The sequence below is a fragment of the Orcinus orca genome, chromosome 2 (genome assembly GCF_937001465.1).
Source record: "Orcinus orca chromosome 2, mOrcOrc1.1, whole genome shotgun sequence".
Taxonomy (NCBI): Eukaryota; Metazoa; Chordata; class Mammalia; order Artiodactyla; family Delphinidae; genus Orcinus; species Orcinus orca.
In genome coordinates this window covers 69,598,223-69,620,554 of record NC_064560.1, presented here as the reverse complement: position 1 = coordinate 69,620,554, position 22,332 = coordinate 69,598,223, and the positions used below count along the sequence as shown (strand labels likewise).

Genomic DNA, 22,332 nt, shown 5'->3' with positions numbered 1-22,332 from the left:
GAGTCTGTGCCCTGCAAGGCGTTGGGCGCTTTAAAAGGAGATGTTCTGGTAAGATCCCTGCCCTCTGGGAGGTCAGGAACTCACAAGACACCACCCCACCCCATCCCCCGCCACGAAACAGCTTTGAAATTAGATACAAGAGAGTTAAAGAAACCCGCTAATTGAGTGTTGGACAGACCTGCTAGGCCGTTCTGTAGGTAATTGTGTTAAACCAGCTACTTCACTTAATGTCTCTGAATTTCAACTCTCCCCTCCCCCAAAAAACAAAAACAAAACAAAAACAAAAAAACCTGGGATTAAAATAATAAGCTGTTGCACAGATTCTGAGAAATAATTAATTTACATAAATTAGTAGAATCAGAGAAACTGGAGGTAAATGGCAAATCTGGGCTTTTTTCCACTGTGCTCTCCCTCCTGCTACATCCCCTACCTGAGAGAACAGAGGTAACAGGGAAAATAAAGCAGCAAAAAAAGAGGAGGAGCATTGGGTAGGAGAAATAGCAACCAGACCTTTAAAGCCGACTAAGGATACAACTGAATTAAAATAGTAAATGAACCCACACAAAAAAGCTTTTTGCTTCTAACTCCTGCCGCAGTGGAGTTCCTGTTCTGTGGGTCCTGCAGCCTAACCGCAGGTTGCAAATGACTAACAGCATTTTTCAGTCATTAAATGCTGCAGAAAGTGAAACATCGAAAGATCACAGAAATCTAAGCTCATACCTCCTCTCCTCCCTCTCATGACAATACCTTCTTCTGTCCATCTTCCTTGTTTGTTTGTTTTTTTTAATTGCCCAGACATGTTACCTGCTTCTTTGTAATATGTTCCACCCAGGGAACAATATTGTTGCTTTAACCAGTTTAACTTCACTGTATAACCACAAGCAGCACTTAGAACAGCAGCTAGACTCATATAGGTGGCTGATAAATTTTCAATACACTGTTGTTACATTTAAAAAGGGTTTGAACCAAGTCTTATGGGCACTGTCAATGACGTCATAATTGTTACTTTATTTAAAAAAAAGAATCTCCTGCATTTATCATAGGTGGTCTTCGCTGTCTCGCCTTCTTAATTCACATGAGCAACGAGATATTTGGCCTCTGAAGAAACAACCCTATTGTCAATATGATAATTGAACATATGCTTGGTTGTGTGGCAATCTAATAATTTCAATGTTTAAAATTTGAAATGGCAGATGTGTCTTCTAGGGGTCCGATGTGCTTTTTTGCTGTCACAGCCAATGTACCTGTTGTGCCTTCAGAAGCACTGCCATAGAGGTATATTAGCAACTGTGGTGCCTGTTTAAATGAGTCAGAGCAAGTTAAACAGGACAAGTTACAATGTTTGTAGTCACCTGAAATCTCTGCTCAGGGGATTAAAGGAGTCTTCTGTAAAAGAGAGAAAACGTGTCTGTAAGTGCAGAGGAGCAAGAACTCCAGCTCCTTTCTGGTCCTAGGAAATCAGGACAGACCTCCTTGTGTCATCCTAGCAGAGCTGGCCAGGCAGTCAGACCAGTCCAGCTCGAATTGAAGGACTCAAGGCTAATCTTGGGAGTACCACTCCCTTGGATGTCCAAGAAAAAGGTTTCTGAGTTCTGCTAACGAAGGTATTAAGGGCTTGGCACCTAGCATATCTCATCTTCATTAGTGCTTCTTATCATTTTTGGGCCAATAAAAGCTAAAGTAGAAAATCAATTGAGATATAAACATAAATCTGGAACTATTAGGAGGTGAAACCAATGCCATGGTTAAGGCAAAATTTAGTTCATGAGTCACGTGGCAAATGTTTAGTGTGCGCTGTAAGGAAGAAGCATGTGTACTTTGTTACGTGGCATTGAGAAAACGGCATTTCTTTTATTATCAGTGCAAATAGGCTTTGTCATTATATTTACTTGGTTAGGGATTTTTTTTCCCATCTTTTAATTGTCATGGCAGATTATAGAAAGCATATTCCCTTTTTATAGTGGCAGTTGTGGAGAGACCAAATTTAGTGACTCACACCAGACCCCAGCTCTGCCACTTAACTAGATGTGTGTTTTCCTGCAGGTGGCTAGTAGGGTTTCAGTTTCTTGAACAAAGGAGTGGCCCCAACAGAAAAGGAGTGTTACTTTCTAATTACTCAGAAAGAAGACTTATTATAAAACCTTTCTTTGGAAACCAAGTATTTAATTGTCTTATTAATAATAATCCTATGTAGCAAATTATTTAAAATACCTAAGCATATATTTAATACAAGCGGATTAGCTAGAAATATGCACAGGTACTAAGTTGCTAAAAATTACACTTTTATGGATATTATGCTTTCTACAAGTGAGAATTTCTATGACCAGGATGAACATGTGCTAATAGTTGCTTTTAAAAAGTTATAATTATTAGAGACATGGAGGGTAAATCTTAAAAGCTTTAATCCCCTGTTCATCTGATGGGTTAAGCAGACCCAAATTTACCGCTTTCAGGTGAAGCTTGACCTGGCTCAAGGGTTCTCGCTTATCACCAACATGTCTGGTGATGTGAATTCCATCCATCTAGCTAAGTGCTTAGACCTTCTTCCAAAGTAAACCAGATCAGGAATGCATTTCACACTGTACATCATTGCTGTGGCTCCCTGTGGAATCACTTTTCTAGAATGTGCTGTACTGTGTTTCTACTGGTGATAGTGAAGAGCATCTCAGGATCAGCCCTGAGAAGTGGGTTGTTGAATTTACACTGAAAATGTTAGTCAGGGTCATTGTTTTTAAAATTACAGTGATCAAGCTAGAAGTTGTCCATCATCTCAGGAATGCTAATCTAGACTTTCCCACAGCAGTCTGTTTGCATCCTCTGGGTTCCATAAGTAACTCAAGTGAATTTGTTTTCCTCTCTAATTTGACTGTGAGGATGCTTAGGGTGACCTATCTCTGTCAAATGTTCAGAAATGCTTTTTCGTATGTTGTATAATAGAGTTATATTTTTCTAACTTACTGTCCTAAGTCTGAGATGAAACGAAAGGAATTTTCAAGTCCAGGGTATTAAGATAATAATTGATTTTTCCATGCAATAAGATGTACATCCATCGACACATTTGTCTGCATAACGTCCACTGAGCAGCGACACCCAGGGCCACACACTAGGATGCTTACAGGGGCCAGGCTGGTGAGATCAATGTGTGACTGTGGCCACATTCAAGAAAATAGAGACTGTCAAAACATGCAGAGCACATGCCCACCTAAAGGCATTCAAATTCTATTCTTGTTAACTTCTCTGCTGGCCAAAGCATGCAGGTGGCCAGATGCCAGGTAGCCATTTGTGTCCCCGATCAACAATGTATCCAAGCTCTAAGATAAACACTGTGGATATAAGATAAATAAAATATGATAGCTTCTGCCCTCCAGGGATTCACATTTTGCTGTGGGAAAAGATATGTAAACAAATAAGTAGGACAGATTTTCAGAGGGAAAAGTCTCTGACAGCAGCACCTGCAGGGCCCAGGGAGTAAAGTACAGCGTCAGGTGCAGGAGACCAGGTAGAAAATATATAAGAGAATTAGCAGGAGCGGTGACTCCACGCAGCCCCAAGGGCTGAGAAAGGAGATCCTGATGGGTGAAGCCTAGCTCACAGTACTGGGATGAACCCATACTCAACAGGCAAGAGAAGATCAATTCAGGGAATGAAGCCAGACCTGCTCAGCAATATTTCCATAATTGTTCACTCAAGTAATCAGAAAATTTAAATATAGATACATAGAGAGAAATAATAACAACACTTTTGGTTGAAGACATTAACAAGTTTTGGACTTGAAGCCTCCAGTCTGTCTTTGTGACCTCCTGGGACATATAATTTGAATTAAGTTTTAATTCAGCCTCCAATTACTGGCTTTTATGATGACCTACAAAGAAAATACAGAATCACTAATGAATGGATTGAAGAGTACTTAGGAAACACATGGGGCTTTATTACGTGCATAATAACACTATTTTCAAGCTGGCTTGGTATACAATTACCTGCTTTACTGATGTTTTAGGTACATCTATAGAATGACTATTGTTGCCACTTCCTGAAAAAATCTGGGCCCAAAATAGAGAATAAAACAGTAAGAAATTTGATCTCAAAACTAATTTCTTAGTTTCCAGTATACAGGTGTTAACTCTTTTTTTTATTATTGGGAAATACCTAACTATACTAAAAAATTATACATTCTATAAAGGACTTCTTTTGAAAAATAGCTTTGCTTAGTTTGAACTACTATTATGTTGATTTTAAAATGAAGAACGGGAAGGATAAAACCCTATCTGGTTCAACACAAAATATATTTTAGATCATTTAAAAGGAAGAGAGTTCGGGGCTTCCCTGGTGGGGCAGTGGTTGAGAGTCCGCCGGCCGATGCAGGGGACACGGGTTCATGCCACTGTCCAGGAGGATCCCACATGCCGCGGAGCAGCTGGGCCCGTGAGCCATGGCCGCTGAGCCTGCGCGTCCAGAGCCTGTGCTCCGCAGCGGGAGAGGCCACAACAGTGAGAGGCCCGCGTACCGCAAAAAAAAAAATAAATAAATAAAAGAGTTCTTTGCAAGAATTAATGTTTTTTGTTAACATGCAGTATCTTTATAACATGAGCCCAAGATGGAAGTTACAATTATCTGTGTACAATAAAGCATCTTTCCATCAATAAAGCATTGTTCCATCAATGTCTTTTTCTCATTTGCTAACACAACATTCTGCTCATGGTTTCCTATACAGACCCCTTGATTCCCCATCTCTCCTATTACCTGACTGATTCTTTCCCTCTGAGTCTTAGACTCCTTGTGGCCAAATTCTATCCCCCTCAAAGCTCACATAAAATATTATCTCCTCTGTAAAGAATCCCCTCATTTCTCAACCCAAAGCAATCCCTCTCTCCCGAGAACTCGCATAGCAATATCCTTATCAATCTTGTAATGCTTCAATCAGGAACAATTGCCTCGGGGCTTCACTGGTGGCGCAGTGGTTAAGAATCCGCCTGCTCATGCAGGTTAGTTTGAACTACTATGACCTGTGACCTGTGTCATGCAGGACACAGGTTTGAGACCTGGTCCGCGAAGATCCCACATGCCGCAGAGCAACTAAGCCCGTGCGCCACGACTACTGAAGCCCATACACCTAGAGCCCGTGTTCCGCAACAAGAGAAGCACTGCAATGAGAAGCCCGCACACCGCAACGAGTAGCCCCTGCTCGCCACAACTAGAGAAAGCCCGCACACAGCAACAAAGACCCAACAGCCAAAAATAAATAAAATAAATTTATATTAAAAAAAAAGAAAAACAACAATTGCCTCTATCTTTATAAAATAGTTATTTTGGGTACCTGTCTTATCTTTCAAACATTCATTTGTTTCACAGATATTTCTGGAATATCTACTTTGTGTGAGGATAATCTATAGAATATAAGATTTTATTTCCAATTCGTATATATACACAATATATTAGTTATCTATCGATGTGTAACGAATTACCCCAAAACTCAGTGGCTGAAAGCAAGACATTTATTTTTGCAGAGCTTCTATAGGACAGGAATCCTGATGTGGCTTAGACAGGTGTTTCTGGTTCAGGATCTCTCATGAGGCTGCAGTCAGGCTGTCTGCCAGGGATGCAGTCCCCTCAAGGCTGAAATGGGGCTGGAGAATTTCCTTCAACACTCACTCACATGGTTGTGGGCAGACCATAATCCCTCGCCATATGAGCTACTCCCTGGTAGCTGTGTGTACCCCTGTCATGGCAACTGGTAATCAAACAGAGAAAGAAACAGACCAAGATGGAAACCATCATCGTTTTATAACCTAGTCTTGGAAATGACATCTCATCACTTCTGCCACGCTCTCTACATTAGATACAAAAGTTCATCACATATACAGGGGGAGGAGATTACACAAGGGCATGAACACCAGGAAGCCAAGTTATAAATTCAGAGGCTGCCTATCGCGCCTAATTAGCACAACAAATATACAGTAAGTGTCCGATGAATAATCTATCTAGGGTTTGTTGAGATTCTTCAACTTGAAAGTTATAGTTGTCATCAAATTTGGATATGATGAAAATTTTTCAGTCATTATTTCTTAAAACATTTTTATGACCCTATTTCTTTTTTTTTTGGAACACCCGTTCCATTCATATGAGGCCACTTAATATTCTCCCACAGCTCACAAATGATCTGTTCATTTCTTTCTTCTTTAGGCTTCTATTCTCTGTATGTTTCATTTTGGATAGTTTCCATTTCTATATGGTCAGGCTAATTAATTTTTTTCCCTGCAATTGTCTTATCTGCTGTAAATTCTATCCAATGTATTTTTCATCACAGACATTTTATATTTCATCTTGAGAATTTGTATTTTCATCTTTTGTATGCCTTTTATGTTTCTTATTATCATGCTTTCTGCTACTTTGTTGAATGTAGAGCGTATATTAATAATACTGTTTTATCCTACTTCTAATCCTTATCTTCTGTTTCATTTCTGGTTTTTTTCCTGTTGATTAATTTTCCTATCTATTGTGGGGTTTTTTCCCTGGCTTCTCTGCATGCCTAATAAATCTTGATTCAATGTCATGCAGTATGAATTTTATGTTGTTGAGTGCTGAATTTTTAAAATATTATTCCTTTGAATATCTGGGGACTTTTTTCTGAAATGAAGATGAGTTACTTAGAAATACGTTTATTCCCTTGAGGGTTTTTTTTCAAGCTTTGTTGGATGGATCCAGAACAGTCTCTAGTCTAGAGTTATCCTCTCTGAGGATTCTAGCCCATGTGTTAGGACAACTTTCCTTACTGTCTTAGGGGAACTTGACTATTCCCGGCCCTGTATTAGCTGCAAGGGTTGCTCCACCTACGCCTTCTGGTGGTTCTTTCCTGTTCTTGGCAGTTTCCTTATGCACATGAGCTAATCAGTGTTTGGCCAAATGCTCGAAGGGAATCCTTTGTAGATCCCTGTGTCTCTCCTGTCTTTCTCTTTCTCTCTTTCCCTATAGATCTTTCCTCTGTAAATTCCCCCCGTAAATGATGGCCACCTTGGCCTTCCTAATCTCTCCTTAAATCAGAGAAGCTCCAGGGCTCTGCTTGATCTCCCGTCCCTGGGCTGTGACCTGGAAACTCTCCAGACGGTAAGTGGGGACAATAATAGGGCTTACCTCATTTATATCCTTTTCCTCAGGGATCATGGTACTGTGCTGTTCGTTGTCCAGTGCCTGAAAAATGTTGTTTCATATATTTTGGTGGTTCTTTTATTTCCAGGTATAGGAGAGCAAATCTAGTTTCCTTTATTCCATCATGGCCAGAAGCTGAAGTACAGTCCTATAGAAACTTGATTTGATCTCAAACGTATAACCTCTCAGTGACCTGTATGATATTTATTCTATACAAGAGAAGAAACTTGACTAAACATTTTTTATGGAAAATTTTATTCAAGACAAATTGAGGATTATAACCTGAGAACAGTCTCCAAGAAAGCTCTGAGAATAATTCCAGAAACTGGACTAAAAGTTTAAAAATCTGACACTAGGAGTCAGAATATCTGAGTTGATAACTCTTCACCAAATTATAGTGTCATTTTTTTGATCAGTCAAATGCTTGAAGAAATTGGACCAGATCAAAGTTCTTAGTACTTTCACCCCAAAGTTTATTGTGTTACTATTATTATTTTCAATTTGGTTACAATGAATATCTTACTGATTGCTCTGATAAGCGGGTCCAGCCCTCTTGTAAATGTCTGATGAACAATCTGTGTAGGGTTTGTTGAGCTTCTTAAACCTGAGAGTCCATCAGCACCCAGTCAGAGAACAGATAGCCATGACATCAGTGTTGATTCACTGAGTTGATCCAATTTCAGCCAAAAGCAAGGAAGCAACATCTTAGCCTATACAGTCTCATTATGGGAAATAGTCTCTCTTTAAGTGTAAGCCTTTATGAGTCTAGGGCTCAAATCTTATCAATCTTTGCCTCAGTTACTAAATAGTATCTTTACTTTTAACTAGGGTTCTTTTTTTTTTTTCAGACTTCACTCAAGGCTTGCCACTCTGAATACTGGCCAATCTTTTCAATGTCAATCGGGCACATTTCCAGGTCCCAGTGACACCTAGCAAAACTTCTAGGTCAGGACCCTGCTTCTTATCCTCTTTGAAATATACCAAGAACATGCTGATTTTTTCTCAAGACACTTGGACAAGATCTCATTGCATTCTAGATTAATGTAACCTAAAGTAATTTGACCACCAAGTGTGAAGTCACTGAGTGACTTTGCCTTTCAAGGTAACTGGCAGATAATCAAAGATATGACTCACGATCCAAAGCACTCACGCATCTTTCATTTGTAAGCCAAACAAAGGTGGAAATATATCATCAAAAGTTTTCTATAGAAGTGGCACGTTCTCTATTACTGTACTCAAATGAGTAACTCCAGTACAGTCAAGCTGTCTTTGGCTAACAGTGTTCCTTTCCTTCCCAAATCCAGTCCAGTGGCTCCTGTTACACAATTGGACTTCACCACTTCTAAAGCCATTTGCAACTTAATATCAGTCATGCATATTTTCATTTCAAATTAGCTCTTTGTCCTGATTTATCCGTATATTTCCATGGAATTATTACTCAAGTTGATCATTCCTTTTTCTGTTTACCCAATGTTTCCTATAATCTGAATGACAAAATTTCAAATTTGAGTCTCTAGAACCTTGTACTCTTAGTTGTTTTTTTGACCCACTGTGGTCATAAACAATAGATTTATGCAATATACATAAGCAATAGAGAACAAAAACAACAATAAACAAATAACAAATAGAAAATACTGGTATAAACTATAAGCTCAAGTTCAGCTACTTATCAGCTAGTGACTTTGAGCAAATTAATTTCCCTTATGTGTGTTGGAATTACTATCTACATCAGACTAGTGTAAAGGTAATAAATATTTTGAATATATCAAAGCCAAAGCAGATTCTCAATAAATTGAATATTTGGATATTATCATGATGATAATGATGATGAAGATGATAAAGCTCATACTGTGTAATTCTTTTTTTCCTCAAATTCATTGTTTTTTTTCAATATTTTATTATGAAAAATTTCAAACATACAACATACCTGTAAGACTTACCATGAAAACCTGTGTATCTACCACCTGGATTCCACTACACATTTTATGACACATCTAAACAACTGTATCTCTCTGCCCATAGACCATTAATTTTGGACACATTTCAAAATAAACTGCAGACATCCTTACACATTCCCCGCCATGTGTACTTTTAACTAGAGTTCTTTTTACTTTGACTAGAATTTTTTCTTTTGATATAAATCTTATATACATTCAAGTGTATAAGTATTAAGAGTACATTTCCTGAGTTTTTTTTTTTTTTCTTTTCTTTTTTTTTTTTTGCGGTACGTGGGCCTCTCACTGTTGTGGCCTTTCCCGCTGCGGAGCACAGGCTCCGGACGCGCAAGCTCAGCGGCCGTGGCTCACGGGCCCAGCCGCTCCGCGGCATGTGGGATCCTCCCAGACCGGGGCACGAACCCGTGTCCCCTGCATGGGCAGGCGGACTCTCAACCACTGCGCCACCAGGGAAGCCCATTTCCTGAGTTTTGATTAATAAGTACATCTCTGCAACCAAGATATGGGACATCTCTTTCACCCTCCAAAATTACTTCATGTCCCTCCCCAGTCAGTACTTCCCTCTCCACTCACACACATGCATACACAAACACATATGCTTACACACACACACACAAACATGCACAGACAGGCTGCCTTGGCTCTACCGTTTTGTTCATCACCAATTCGTTTTGCCTATTGTCTAGATACAGCGGTCCCCAACCTTGTTGGAACCAGGGACTGGTTTCGTGGAAGACAATTTTTCCACCGACGGGGGTGAGGGGGAATGGCGGTAATGCGGTAATGCAAGCGATAGGGAGTGATGGTGAGCGACAGATGAAGCTTCGCTCACTCGCCCACAGCTCACCTCCTGCTGTGCGGCTTGGTTCCTAACAGGCTGCGGACCAGTACCAGGGTTGGGGACCCCCGGTCTACAACATCAAATAAATGGGATGATACATTTGTACTCTTTTGTGTAAAGGTATTTTTTCACTCATAGTTTATGAGATTTCATCCACTCTGCCATGTGTTTCAGTAGTTAATCCTTTTGTTGCTGAGTAATATATATTCTATTGCACAAATACGTCACACATGTTTATCCATTCTATCAGTGGATATCTGACTGTCTCCAGATTGAGGCTTTTCTGAGAAAAGTTTCCATGAACTTGTTTGAATAAGCCTTTCTGTGGACGTATATGTTTCTTTATTAGGTTCTTAGTTCATAGGGATTAGATGTTGTTCCTTTCTGTTTTATTCCCCAAATACCTACTGTAATGCTGAACAGAGAAGCGTACACACACAGAAACACACACACACACACACACACACACACACCCTTAATTGCAAGACTAAAAGAAGAAAAGAAAAGGTGACTAGTTCTTTTGCTCCTCTATCCAAGGAAGGTCTTTTGTGAGCTAACAAGTATATAAATGTCAGATTTTTAATTTCTATAATTTTGTGAAAAATTACAGTCTTAATCCTGTAATGAACGGGTAAACATACCCCCCTATTTTATTGAACATGATGATCCAGTATCATTGCTTAGTTAATAAATTTTATAAAACAACAGTTGACCTAATTGACAAGGATCCAAGAAGTCAATTAGCTGAAGCCATTAAAGTCAGAGACCTTGTGCAAAATTTTAGGAACCTCAGGTTCAGAATGCTGGTCTCAGGTGCACTGCTAATGACACCCAGGTCCTCCTAAACTCAAAGTTGCATCATGCTTTTTTATATTTTTCTTTAAAGTGCTCTGATGGGCTGTTTGAAGCAGAAAGCTGCCCTGATGCCATCCAGCTGGGACATGGAGTTGGTGCAGGATTTCAGAAAGAGTTCTGAGTCTGGAGGGTGGGAGTCTAAGTTCTAAAAGAAAGTCTGATATGCTTTTAACATGCCACTTTGGAAAAGCCCCTCAGCAACTCCCAGCAGCTTCAGTTTTCCAGTAGTAAATGAGGGCAGGGGGCTGAATGATCATTAAACTATGATGGTGATTAATGAAGGCAATTTTAGAATGTTATCACAAATGAAATAACTATACTCCATCCCGTCTTCTCTTTTGAATTGCCTTGGGATTTCTGATTACAACTTTATCTCAGTTCTCCAGTAATTGTAATGTAAGAGTTACTTTTATTGAGTGATACTGTGTGCTTGACCCAGGTTGCCATGCAAATTGCTCTCCCGGTCCCATGATCATGTAGGCAATACATTCAGGAGTTTGAACCTAGTCCAGTCTGAACCTAAAATCTTTGGTCTTAAGCATTACCTTTGGGTAATGCTTCACATAGGCCTTTGGGGACAGCATGAGCTCCTTGACTGTTTGGATAGTTAGCAGGTATGCATTAAGGATTACTGTTGCTAACGGTAAACTACCTCCGCTACAGACTTCTCAGCATCCTTTAAATGGCAATGATTGCTTCTGGCTCTGTAGCCGCAAAGTAGCTACATTTCCTCCTAAGCAACGACTGGCTGGGTTCTGGCTCTTAATGGATAAGGCCACAGCTGCCTCCCACAGGAAAATAGTGCTGACCTTACATTGGAAGTTTCATCCTTCTTTACAGCTCTATGAAGACCTTCAGTAGGCAGCCCAATGTCTTTGTTGAATTTCGTCTCAGTTTGCAAGATTTCTTCCTTGCATTTTTGAAATGCAGTGTCAATTCTATTTGATGAACATTTACTATATATCTTAAATCAGGATAGGCATTGGGAATGCAAAGATGAGTAAAATAATATGCACATCCTTATTAAAGGATAATTTTCCCCAAATGGTAAAATTGTGACTCCTATACAGATGTCAAGTGAACATGTCCAGAGATTTTATTTAAACCCTTATTAATGAGAGGAACCTGCTAAAATGCTACAGCTAAATGTTCAAAGAGGAAAACAAAACAAAATAATTTATATGGGTGTTGGTTTGCAAACTGGACCCCATACACGGAGGGCAGGGAGCGATGGAAGAATGAGGCAGACTACACCAGATCGCTAGCAGTTTTAATAAGCAAGAGAAGTTACACCGGAGGCTTGTCTTGGGAGGCTACAGAACCAGTATAGTATCTCCTTACCTGCCTGCCAGAATTTTAAGTTTATATAGAGACCTTAATGGGACTCAGATGGTCTCAGGAACACCTTATTCTCTCAAGGCTACATCCTTGAAAATGTTTCCCACTGTGGGAAAGGTGGACAGAGCGTACATTCCAAAAACAGGGAAGGTACGAGGAGCCTCTCTTTGCCCAGGTCCAGCTCGAGGGTCAACTTGAGGTCACATCCACTCAATGACCTCCTCCAACAATGGAGTAAAAGAATCTTGAAATGAATTTGCCAATGGATGCAAAACCACCTTTTCCAAAGGTAGAGAGGAGAGTGGTCCCTCCGCAAGACAGAATTAATTTGCATAACTATACAGAAGGATTATTTTGCATTGCTATGAATTATCTAAAAATAATCAAGTTATAAAGTAGTTCAAGGGCAATGAGAGGTTAAAATCAGATCTTCTGGAAGGATTTGCTCTAGGCAATGCATAATTTTCCATGGAAACACACCTTTTTCTCTGCACCTTAATGAAAAAAGATAGTAACATTTATTGAGTACCTGTGAAATGCTCCCAGGAACTTTGGAAGATTAGTTAGCAGTACCTAATTTGATTAAAGCACAGCTTAGAGAAATGTTTAGAGCCCCTGCTAGTAAGTTGGAAAGCTGAGATTTATTTATACTATATCTGATGATTCTAAAGACTATTTTTCAATTTATAGACTACTGCCTCACAAGGAAATCAAGGTGTAATGGATGGGACAGTTGCATAAACAGTAATTATATGCTGTGTGTTACATTGGATATGTGTTTGCACAAGTGGGGGGCACACAAAAAAATCCAGTGTTACCTTTTCCCTTGTGTAGCTCTTTATGTCCCATAGATTTGGGAACTTACATTTTTCTAAAGACTTTCATTTTTTAATTCAAATTACTTGTTAGTTTCACCTGACTTTCCAACTTTTTTTTTTTGGAAGCCAACAATGAAATTTAGAGCAAAAAGGCCAAGATTTAAGAACATCATATGCTTAGATAAGTTTACCTATTTCATTTATTTACCCATCATCCTTGTCAGTATAAATTTTCTTTTTAAATACTTGTTTCAACAAGGTACAAACATCCTTTTTCAGAATAATTTTTGAGCTTCTCTAATAACCTTTCTGTTTTAGGGTAATTTTAGATTAACAGAAAAGTTTCAAAGATAGTACAGAGTTCCTGAACACCCTTCATCCTGGTTCCCTCATTGGTAATGTCATAAAACACCATGATACATTTGTCACAGTTAAAGAACTGACATTGGTATTTACTATCAGCTAAACTCCAGAGTTTAAATTTCATCAATTTTTCCATTAATGGGCTGTTTCTGTTCCAGGATCTAGTCCAGGGTACCACACTACATTTAGCCGTCACTTCTCCCAGTCTCCTCTGATCTGTGACAGTTTCCTGGTTTTGACCTTGACAGCCTTGAGGAGTACTGGCCAGGTGTACTTAGAATGTCCTCCAATCTAGGTTGGTCTTTTTTTTTTTTCTTTTGATTAGACTGGGGTCTAGCTGTTTTTGTTTGTTTTTTGTTTTTGGTGTTGTTTGTTTGTTTTTGGCACAAGTATCACCTAGGTGAAGTACCTTTATTGTCACATCTTATCAGGAGGTGTACAGTGTAGGGTGCATGATATCCAAATGACATCACTGGTGTTGTTAACCTTTAACGTACTGTAATTTCTCAGAACTTTTAAGAATACTTTTGGATCTTGTTTGAGGACTTCATCACTAGTATGAAGAGCACGAAGTTTAGGAGGTGGATATGGTTCTCTGCTCTGCACTCTGGCAGTTTCCACTGTACACGAGTCAACGACCTGGCATGCTCTACTGTCAATATCCTTCTCCAAACGGTAAAGGACAAGAAAAATCACCAGCCCTATTAAGTGGTGCTGGGTTTATCCTTGCACAGCCCAGAGCAGGAGGAACACAGGCTTCCAGTAATCTGCAAAGAAGCTCTGCTAAGTCATGCCTCACCCCTCCTATGGCAAGCCCTGTAGAGCGTGAGGGCATTTCTTACGCAAAGGCACAGCCCCATCACAATGACATAAAAGGCCTAGGTAAGTTTCAAAATTAAGGAGACCCAGCTGTGTCTCAGAGACTCAGCCTCCCCCAGTCCTTCTGGACTCATCCTGTGGTTTTTGATAGGTTTTATAGAAGTTTCTGTTGCCCTCTTTTCAAGAATAAAAGGATCACATCTCAGACAGACCCTCCTCCATGAATTCATATGGCAAAGGTATTTTCTAAAATACACGTACGATGGACTAAAAATAACCTCTTTCTTTTTAAGTCTTATCTTTTTTTCTTATATGGCTCTACATAGGCAGTTTTCTTTATAGAGATGCCAGATTTTAAGGAAATAAATCTCTGCATGCATGGGTCTTTTCATATAAAACAGAGCTCTTTTATTTTTAGGTGAGTTTGAGAGGGGATAAGGAACAAAGAGAAGTAAACATATATTTTTATTTGCTTATTTTATGGGTGGGTTAAAATAGGCTATGCCTACTTCCACTTAGGACAAATGCTAAAGGAGAGTGAATGCCCCATATTAAAGGAATACACTTGAATAAATAAAGTTTGGCATTAGCCTGCTGTCTCCTACTTCCACTTCTCACAGGCTGAAGCCCAGGGGAGGGAGAGGAACAAGGATTTGCAAATGACAAGGATTTGTTGCCAGGGATTACAACTTAACTATGGAACACAAATCTCAGTGGTATCTATAGATGGGCTTTTGTTGTGTTTGCTGTTTTAATTGGAGAGTAGGAAGACTTGTACAGATAGAACCATTTAACTAAATCTTAAAAAAGAAAATGTTTAGTGAGTCTACTAACTGGTTGAATTCCATTTCAGTTAGAGACTAACTTAGAAGGAATTGTCAAAGCACTCTTTCTCAGGACATTGTAAACTTTAAAATCAATTTTGTTCAACTGTATTAAATGTGTCATTATTAGAAATGGATACTACACTAGGATTTGTTGTAACTCTTACTTGAAAAAATTGAGGTATGGCTGACCTGTAATACATACTAAGTATACCTATTAAGGTGTACAATTTAATAAGTTTTAATTTATTTATACATCCATAAAACCATCACCACAATCAAGGCAGTGAACATACCAATCACCCGCAAAAGTTTCCATGTGCCCCTTTGCAATCCCTTCCTTGCTTTCTATAACTATAGATTAATTTACATTTCTTAGAGTTTATGTAAATGGAGTCATACAGAATTTTTATCTGGCTTCTTTCACTCAGTATTATTACTGCAAGATTCATCCAGGTTGAAGTGTATACCAATGGCTAATTTATTATTGCTGAGTTGTTTCCATGGTATGGATACACTATACTTTGTTTATCTAATTATTTGGTGATGGACATTTGAGTTCTTTCCATCTTACAGCAATTACAAATAAAGTTGCTATGAATATTTGTGTACAAATATCTGAAAGAACATAGGCTTTCTTTTCTCTTGAGCAAATAACTAGGAGTAGAATGAATGGCTCGTATGGTACCAGTATGTTTAATTTTTAAAGTAATTGCCAATTATTTTCCAAAGTGGATGTACCATTTTACATTCCCAATGGCAGTATATGAGCACTCCAATTTCTCCAACTACTTGCCAGCACTTGGTATGGTTTTAAATTTTAGCCATTCCAGTAGGTATGCAGTAGCTTTAATTTGCATAGAATTAATGATTTGTGATGTTTAGCATGTTTGCATGTACTAATTGGCCATTCATATATCTACCATGATAAAGTGTTTGAGAAATTTTTTGCCCGCTTACAAAATTGTGTTGTTTGTTATTGCTGGGTTTTGAGAATTCTTTATGTACATGTATTCTGGATTCAAGTGCTTTATCAGATCTAGGCTTTACAAATATCCTCCCAGTCTTGGCTTGTATTTTTATTCACCCAACAGAGCAGACATTTCAAAACTTTGATGAAGTCAATTAAAAAATCATTTACTTATAATCATACTTTGATGTTGTATCTAAAAAAAAAAGTATTTGCCTAATATTAGGTCACAAAGACTTTCTCCTATGTTTTCTTCTCGAAGTTTCATAGTTTTAGGTTTTACATTTAGATCCATAATTAATTTGGTCTCAGTTTTTTAGTATGTGTTATGGACCAAAGTTATTTTTTTGTTTTTAATTTCACATACGTATATCCAATTTTTTCAGACTTTCCTTTCTCCACTGAATTGCTTTTGCAGCTTTGTCAAAAACCAATGCTGATCAACTATACTCCAATAAAAATTAAAAATTAAATAAAATAAATTAAAATAGGAAAAAATCAGTGGTGCATATATGTGTCCATATATCTATTTCTGGACTCTATTCTGTTCAATTGATCTATTGATCAATTTGTTTATCTTAATCTATTTGTTTATCTTGACACTAATATGGCAGTCTTGATTTCTGGAGCTTATAATGAGTTTTAAAGTCTGGTGGTGTTAGTGCTGCAAATTAGTTTTTCTTTTCCAAAGCTGTTTTAGATGTCTAGGTTCTTTGCATTTGCATATGAGTTTTAGAAGCAGCTTGTCCTTTTTCACAAAGAAGTTTGTGGAAATTTTGATTGGAATTGTGTTAATCTATAGATCAATTGGGGGAGAGCAATAGCTTAAAAGTATTGAGTCTTCCAACACATAAATAAGAAAATATATCTCCATATTTTTTAGGCCTCCTTTAATTTCTCTCAACAAGGTTTTGTGGTTTTTATGATACAGATATTATACATCTTTGGTTAGATTTATAACTAAATAGTTTATCTTTTTTTTTTTTTTTTTTTTTTTTTTGCGGTAAGCAGGCCTCTCACTGTTGTGGCCTCTCCCGTTGCAGAGCACAGGCTCCGGACACACAGGCTCAGAGGCCATGGCTCACGGGCCTAGCCACTCCGCGGCATGTGGGATCTTCCCGGACCGGGGCACGAACCCGTGTCCCCTGCATCGGCAGGCGGACTCTCAACCACTGCGCCAGCAGGGAAGCCCTAAATAGTTCATTTTTAAATAATTGTAGATGCTATTGTTTTATAAATTTCAATTTTTGATTGTTGTCAGTATATATATACATATATATATACACACATTATATATATATATATATATATATATATACATACATACACACACACACATATAGAGTCAATTAAATTTTCCACATACATGATCATACCATCCAGGAATAAAAACTGTTTGTTTTTCTGTTTTCCTTTTAAATTGGCTAGATTTTATTTCTCTTCTGGTTTTGCTGCACTGGAAACAGCCCCCTGTTCACTGTTGAATATAAGTGGTGAGAGCAGTCATCATTGCGTTTTCCCAGTCTTAGGGGAACAGCATTTAGTATTTCACCATTAAGTGTGATGTTAACTATAGAATATCAGGTTGAAGATGTTCACTTTTGTTCCTGGTTTGCTGAAGTTTTCTTAAGCCAAGAATGGATTTTGAATTTTGTCAGATGCTTTTTCTGCATTTGTTGAGATTATTCTGTTTTTTCTTTTTAAATTGGTTAACATGGCTATGTTAACGAACCAGTGCATACCTGGATAAACCCTCTTGGTCATGGTAGATTATCCTTTTTATATATTGTTAGATTCAATTTGCTAAACCTTGTTTAGAATTTTTGCATCACTGAGCATGAAGGATATTAATCGATTACCTTCCTTTCTTGTAATGCCTTTGTCTGGTTCTACTATCAGGGTAATGCTGACTTCATAGAATGAGTTGGGAAGTATTAGTTTTCTTTTGCTGCATACAAAATAAGTGCATGTTTCCTGGCTTAAAACAATACAGTTTATTAGCTCAGCATCCCATTGTGGGCTGGCTGCATACTCTGCTCAGCATATCATGAGGCTGGAAGCAAGATATTGGCTGGACTGGGATCTTACCCAGAGGCTTGGGGGGAAACCTCCACTTCCATGCTCATTCTTGTTCATAGGATTCAGTTCCTTGCAGTTGTAGGACTGATGTCTCTGCTTCCTTGCTAGCTGTCAGGCCATTCTCATCTCCTAGGGTCTCCTCATATTCCTTGCCACACGCCCCCCTCTGTCTTCAAGCCAGCAACAGTGCATCAGATCCAATTTCTGTTTCAAGTCTTTCTCATTTCCTCCTCTGTGACTTGCCTGAGAAAAAGCTCTACTTCTGAAGACCTGCCCAGATAATCTCCCCACCTTAAAGTCAACTAATCTGGGATGTTAATTGCATTCTGTCACAGTAATACCTGGATTATTTTTTGGCTGAATGACTGAGAGAAGGTGTGTGTACACCAGGGGCTGGAAATTTATAGGGCCACCTTGAAATTCTGCCTACTACAGACAGTTTGTGTTTATTTGTGCATTATTTCTTCCTTAAATATTTGCTAGAATGTACCAGTGAAGCTACTTGGACTTGGAGTTTCCTTTGAAGAAAGGTTTTTAACTAAAATTTCAATTTTTCAAATAGTCAAATGATATATGTCTTCTTGCATGAGGTTTATTAGTTTGTGTCTTTCAAGAAATTTGTCTAGTTAAACTATATTGTTGGATTTATTGGCGTAGTTATTTATAAATTTTCCTTGATATGCACTAACGTCTGTAGAATCAGTTGTGATAAAATCTGACCCATTTGTCTCTTCTCTCTTTTTTTCACATCAAGTCTGACTAGTTTATCAATATTATATGCTCTTGGTCTTCTCAAATAATTTCAGTGTCATTTATTTTCTCTGTTCTCTATTTCACTGAGTTCTATTTTTATCTTTATTATTTTTTTCCTACTTACTTTGAGTTTAATGTGGTCCCCCTTTTTTCCTAGATTCTTAAAGAAGAAACATAGGTCACTGACTTAAGAAAGTTGTTCTGTTTAACAGAATTGTTTAGTACTATAAATATCATCCTAATGTTATTTTATGGTATTCAACAAATTCTACTATGCTGTGTTTTCATTTTCTTTTTCCATTTAAAATGTTTCCTAATTATCCTTTTAATTGCTTCTTTGACACATGGATTACTTAGATGTGTGTTACTTAGTTTCCATATTTTAGGGGTTTTCAAGAGATCTTTCTGTGTTTGAATTCTAATTTCATTATAAATTTATCATAGAACATGCTTTGCATGATTTGAATCTTTTTTAATTCATTGAAACTTGTTTTCTGGCCCAAATTATATCTTTATAAATGTTCCATGTGTGGTTGAAAAGAATGTGTATTCTGATGTTTTGAAGTGGATTGTTCTACATGTGTAAAATAAGTCAAGTTTGTCGATGATTTTGTTCAACCTTTTTACATCCTTGTTGATTTTGTGCCTGCTTATTCTATCAATTATTGAGGAAGGCGTATAAAAATCTCTGACTATATTTTTTAATTTGTCTCTTTCTCTGCAATTTCAGTAGATTTTACCTCGTGAATTTTATTTTATTTATGGATTTATTTTTTGGTCGCACTGCATGGCTTGCAGGATCTTAGTTCCCTGAACTCGGGCCCTCGGCAGTGAAAGGGCAGAGTCCTAACCACTGGAACGCCAGGAAATTCTCTGAATTTTAAAGCTTAGTTAGACACATAGACATTTCATATTTTTTGTCCTCTTGATTGACATTTTTATCATTACAAAGTTACCTTATTTATTGCTACTAATATTCTTTGCAATTTACTTTGTGGGATATTAATATACCCACTCCACTTTTTTTTAGTGCATGCGTAGTTTATCTTTTCCATTATTTTATTTCTAAACTATCTGCATTCTTTATAAAGTTCACTTCTCTTAGACAGCATATAGGTGGATCTTGCTTTTTTATCCAATCTAACATTTTTCTTTTTAATTGGAACGTTTGGGCTATTTACATTTACTATGATTATAGATATAATTAGACTTAAATCTATTATCTTGCTATTGATTTTCTATTTGTCCCATCTGTTCATTGTTCCCTTTCTCTCTTTTTCTACCTTCTTTGGGATTAATTGAATATATTGTGATTCCATTTTGTCTCCTTTTGAGTCATTAGCTGTACTATTTGTTTTGTTATTTCAGTCATCGCTTTAGGGTTTGTCTTGAACCTATCACAGTCTACCTTCAAGTGATGTCACACCACTTTATATGTAGTGTAAAACCTATAATAACACACTTCCATTTCTAGCCTCCTGCCTTTTGTGCTATTTTTATACATTTTACTTAATAATAAAAGTGAACAAAGGTAAAGGTAAGAAGGAAGAAGGGAGGAAGCAAGGGAAGGAGGGAGGAAGGAAGAAGGGAGGGGGAAGGAGAATGAGAGGGAAGGAGGGAGGGAGGGAGGGAAGGGAAAAGGAAAAAAGGAAGAACGGGGTGGGGAGAGAGAAAAAAAATAGAACTGTAATCACTTATCTATAATTACAAAACCCAAGAAGCTCTTCAACCCAGAAGATTTTCACAATACATGTTATAGCAATATCTGACCTAATCTGAGTTGATTTGGTGGCAAAGCCTGACCTGAAATGACATGAGGCTAATTATGGCCTTTACCACTGTTAGTGTAATTATTCATACATTTTGCCACAGAAAGTTGTGTGGAAAGAGTTAACATGGCAGGCCTGAGACTGCTCTCCTTAGAAAGGCCTGCATGCAAGGTTCCCGCTTACCTGGGAACTTGGATTCAGGGGGCTGCTTCCATTCCATCACATATGAGTGACTCACTGTGATAAACCATGCATAGAAGCCATGTGATGTACACCAAAAACCTGCCTTTTTCTTCCAGGAGTCTTGAATTTTGGTATGTACTAGGCTGAGGGTGTTTATGTGTCGAGTCCCCAGTAAAAACTCTGGTCACTGAATCTCTGATGAGCTTCTGTGGCAGACAACATTTCACATGTGTTGTCACAATTTGTAGCTGGAGACATTAAGCACATCCTGTGTGTCTCTTCTGGGAGGAGACTCTCGGAGGCTTATGCCTGGTCTCCTCTGGACTTTGCCTCTTGAACCTTTTATCATTGCTGATTGTGCTTTGTGTCCTTTTGTTGTAATAAAGCATAGCCATGAGCACAACTATATGCTGAGTTCTGTGAATCTTACTAGCAAATCGCTAGTCCTAGAGGTGTTCTTGGGAACACCTGACATGAAAGTGAATCTGATTGATTAAGGGGTGCTTCTCTAGAATTTGCTGGGATTGTTATGTAGCATATGCTATATTGTCTGTATAATTTATCTAAAATCCCCATATTCCAAATTCCGGTGTATGTGACCTGTGATTTTGGATAAAATGATTGTATAACCATGTCCACAAACACATATACAATAAAATATAAATAGTTTGCATATATAGTTGAGATAACCTACTGGTCCTTTCCAGGTAGGATAAACCATGATACCTTAAGCCGGGATGATGATGATAAAGTGCTAGTGATGTAATAATTAATAATAGCAACAACAACAGCTAATATTTTTTAAGCTTTCATGCCCAAAGTCAGACACTTTACAGCCTCCACAATAACTCAGCAAAGTACATATTATTATGATTCCTTGTTTTTTCTGTTGCAAATAAACTAAGGCTCAAAGAGGTTATAAAATGTAACCAACATCAAAAATTCACAAGGTTTGGAGACTGGATTTCAACCCAGTTTCGTCTGGCTGGGTGTCTGAGCCCTAATCACAATGCCACAGGAAGCAACTAGGCACGCTACAAAGTTCATTTCTTTATTTTCTTTCATTAGCTCTGTCTCCATCGCTCACAGACTCCCTTCTGGGATTTCCACTAGCCTGTGCCTCAAGCTTACTGACAGCATTACACACAGATCATTTGCTTTCCTCGGTGCTGCTCGTTGGCAGCAGAAAATGTGCTTTTGTGTTCCCTCACTGGGCTTTGTTCCTTCACCAGGTAATCACTACTATATGTCACATACCCTTTCACACAAGTGACCTTATACTGTATTAAATAATTTCCTGAGTGCAGATAAAGGCAAAGTTGATCAAGCCCACTTAGAGGGAAAGAAATCAAGTCACATAACAGAGGAGAAAAGTAAGGGAATTAGAATGGAATCTAGAACTCAGGTCTTAAACAAGGCTAGGACTTGGCTGGCCAGAGGGATGGGTTTAAAATTGAGCTGCCTTCTGCATGCTGTGTACTTAATGTCCTGGGCTCATAGCTCTTTGGGAAGGTCATCTGTAGCTGGTGTGAAAAACATAACCAGGGACTTATGGTGAAAGGCTCACAGAAGAGGGGACACTGAACTAAGAATCAAGAGATCTAGGTCCCGTCAGTGAAATT

At 38.2% G+C, this 22,332-nt stretch overlaps 1 protein-coding gene across 1 annotated transcript in view; it reads left to right on the top strand.

The window, feature by feature from the left end:
• The first annotated feature begins 9,873 nt into the window (after positions 1 to 9,873).
• The window catches only part of LOC101284329 (growth factor receptor-bound protein 10-like), a 32,589-nt gene continuing 20,130 nt past the window's right edge, over positions 9,874 to 22,332 (top strand). Inside the window, 1 exon segment of the mRNA XM_049705844.1 lies at positions 9,874 to 9,878. Coding sequence (XP_049561801.1) covers positions 9,874 to 9,878 — 5 coding nt within the window.